Below are 2774 nucleotides of genomic sequence, written 5' to 3' on the forward strand. Positions count from 1 at the left end.
GCCGAGAGGGCACTTCTCGCCCGGCGGAGCAGAGGCACCGCGGCCATCGGCCTCTGCACGGGGACCAAATGGCTTTGTCCCCCCTGGCCCCGGACACTGATGCAGGGTTGGGATGCTCGTTCAGGGGCTGGCAGCCCTGAGGGTTGTAGCATCCATGGGCAGGGGTGCGTGCATGGTGCTGTGCCCCACAGCAGTTTTGGGGGGGTCAGAGGACCGTCTGCATCCTGCCAGGAGCCTTGTTGAACCAAAGCTGATGTCTGAGTTGGTTTTGTGGCCGTGCTTGGACAGTGAATGGGTCAGTTGGGATCAACGGGAAGGGTCAGCAGCACCAGTGAGCCTGTTTGGATGCTAGGGCTGTTTCCTTCCAGCAAAGCCTGCGAACTAAAGCAAGGGTGATAGGGATGGAGTCCCACTTCCAGCCACGGGACCTGCCAGAGCCTGGCTCAAGAGGAAAAGTAAATGATAGATTTTACCTGGGAGGGAGGTGAGGGGGCTGGAGGTAGCAGGAGATGAGCTGGAGGCAGTTGTGTGTGGGCCCAGGTTGTAACCTTTATTTTTCTTCTTCTCCCGAATCCCCTTGGCTCCCACCTGGGCCTGGACAGACTCCCCAAAGAAGAGAAAACGATCGGAGGTTTTGAATGAAATCCTGGAGCATCTGGAGGAGGAGGAGAGCAACAAAGATGAGGCTGTCTAGCAGCTGCCCGCCATCAGCGAGGTGGGTACCGGGGCAGTTGGGGGCACAGCTGGCCTTAGAAGTCAAAATGCCTTGGGCTGCTGCAGGGTTGGCAGTGCTGGAGCAGAAGGTGGCCTTGCAAAGGCTCAGCAGTCCCTGAGCCGGAGTCCCACCTGCTGCCTCTCCCCCCTGTCCCCCTGCAGGCTCTTAGCCGTCATCTCAGGGGGTACAGCCCAGATTGGGGCTCGGTTTAGGCTCCACATTGAACCGAGAGCACGGACTGCTTGTGTTTCTGCACGCTCCCTGGTGTGCCCGCGTTCTGCTGTTGCAGCAGAAATCGTTGCCGATTCGCGAATTGGCCCTCGCTCTGGTTGGGGGAGAACAGATGGGCTGCCAAAAAAAAAAGCGCCTGTTTGGAGCCCAACCTGCAGCTGCTGCCACAAAACAAAAGTTTGGAAATGCCTTTTCCTAGCCAGCACCCGTGGCCTCCACAGCTTCACTGCCTCCCAGGCCACCGCGCACCCCAAGGTCTAGTTTGTGCCATCTCGATCAAGTGCTTTTTGGCATTGCTCCCCCTTGGCATGTGTCTTCTTGGAGCAGCATCTCTCAAGGCTGGAGAGTGCGGGATGGCAGAGATTGTCAGGACGGAGCCAGGAATAAATAGCTCCTTGTGGTCCAACACCGAGCAGCTCAGCCAGCCCCCCACCTCCTTTGGAGACCGCCTGGCAAACCCTGTGTGGGTTCAAGAGAGGTGAGACAGGCTCGTGGATCTCCTTGGTGTGTGTTTGTGGCCACGGTGAAAACCCTGGACTGCTGGTAGGAAACCTGTTCAGCAGCCACAGCATCCAGGAGCGCAATAAAAACACCAGGGAGGCTTCTAGGTTCCTTTGAATTGCGCTCTGCCCTCCTTTTCCATCCACGGAGGGACTCACCGTGCACCTCCAAGGTGATAAAACCCAGTCCATTGCTGAGAAACTCATACACGGCCAAAGGAGACAACAGGGCACCAGCGCGCTGCCCATGGGGAGGTGGCTTGGGGCGCTGGGTTGACGAATCCTTCGTGCTGGGGAGAAAGTCCCAGCTGTGTTTGCTCAACACCGCCAAGGGCGTGATTTTTACACATTCTGGCTCCCATTTTTACAGCCACAGAAATGCCACTGGCTCCTAAATGTTATCTAAGCAGCCTAGGGACCCCCTCTTTTTTGGGGTGCATTGAGCCTACTGTGCCAGTGGGAAGCCGGGGCTGTCCTTGGTGTATCAGTGCCGGGGAGCTGCCCTGCGCTTGCTGGCGTGCGTTTGCGTGCGTGATGCACATTAGTGTTGGAGAGGCTGTTTTTCTCTCAGCAATATCTGCCTATCGCTGCGAGGCAGTACCCAATACACCTAGCAGTGGGATGCTCATAACCTTACTTATTACCGGACTTTTGTTCAACCCACAACACCGCTGGCCGCCTGAATAGCAAGCGCATCTGGGCCCGGAGCCGACCAATAACTCCACTAATTCGTCTGCCTTCCTCATCCGCTGCAAGCACCGGGCATGAGCACGGCGCCGGGGCCCTCCTGATGAAAGGGAAGGTGCTTATGTGACGGCAGGAATAATCCGAGTTGGGTTAAATAACTGCCTGCTTCATGCAGCGCCTCTGCAGCAAGTGCCGGGGCTTCGAGATAACATTTGTTCCCTCAGAGCAGCGCTGATTTAAGCATGCCTCCAGGTCTGTGTGATGTTAACACCTTTGCCAACAGCCAGCCCCAGGAGGGATGGAGGTGGGGAGGGATGGAGGTGAGAAAGGATGTAGCTGGGGAGGGATGGAGCAGCACAGGAGGCCCAGGACATGCCGTGTTGCTTGGAGCCCAGGCAAGTCCCGTGCTTACAGCCGTGTCCTGTCCCAGCTCTTCTCCAAACCTCCTCCCAAAACCAGTCCTCACAAGCCACCTGGGGCTCGGCACTGGCTCAAGGCTCCCCAGCTCTTGATGCAGACCTTCGGGAGGAGGCTGCAGCTCAGTGCCCACGCTGGTCCCCAAAACCACACTGCAGCTCAAGAGCACTTCTGCTGACCCCAAGTGGCTTCCCAGCCCCCAGCAGCAGGCAATCATGCTGTGG

General features: G+C 57.6%; 1 protein-coding gene across 1 annotated transcript in view; it reads left to right on the top strand.

Annotated features, from left to right (window-relative positions):
* The window catches only part of RBM19 (RNA binding motif protein 19), a 55211-nt gene extending 54517 nt beyond the window's left edge, over positions 1 to 694 (top strand). Inside the window, exon 24 of the mRNA XM_010182580.1 lies at positions 603 to 694. Coding sequence (XP_010180882.1) covers positions 603 to 694 — 92 coding nt within the window. The remainder of the gene's footprint in view (positions 1 to 602) is intronic.
* The last annotated feature ends 2080 nt before the right edge of the window (positions 695 to 2774 follow it).

Source organism: Mesitornis unicolor, unplaced genomic scaffold, assembly GCF_000695765.1.
Source record: "Mesitornis unicolor isolate BGI_N332 unplaced genomic scaffold, ASM69576v1 scaffold21590, whole genome shotgun sequence".
Classification (NCBI taxonomy): domain Eukaryota; kingdom Metazoa; phylum Chordata; class Aves; order Mesitornithiformes; family Mesitornithidae; genus Mesitornis; species Mesitornis unicolor.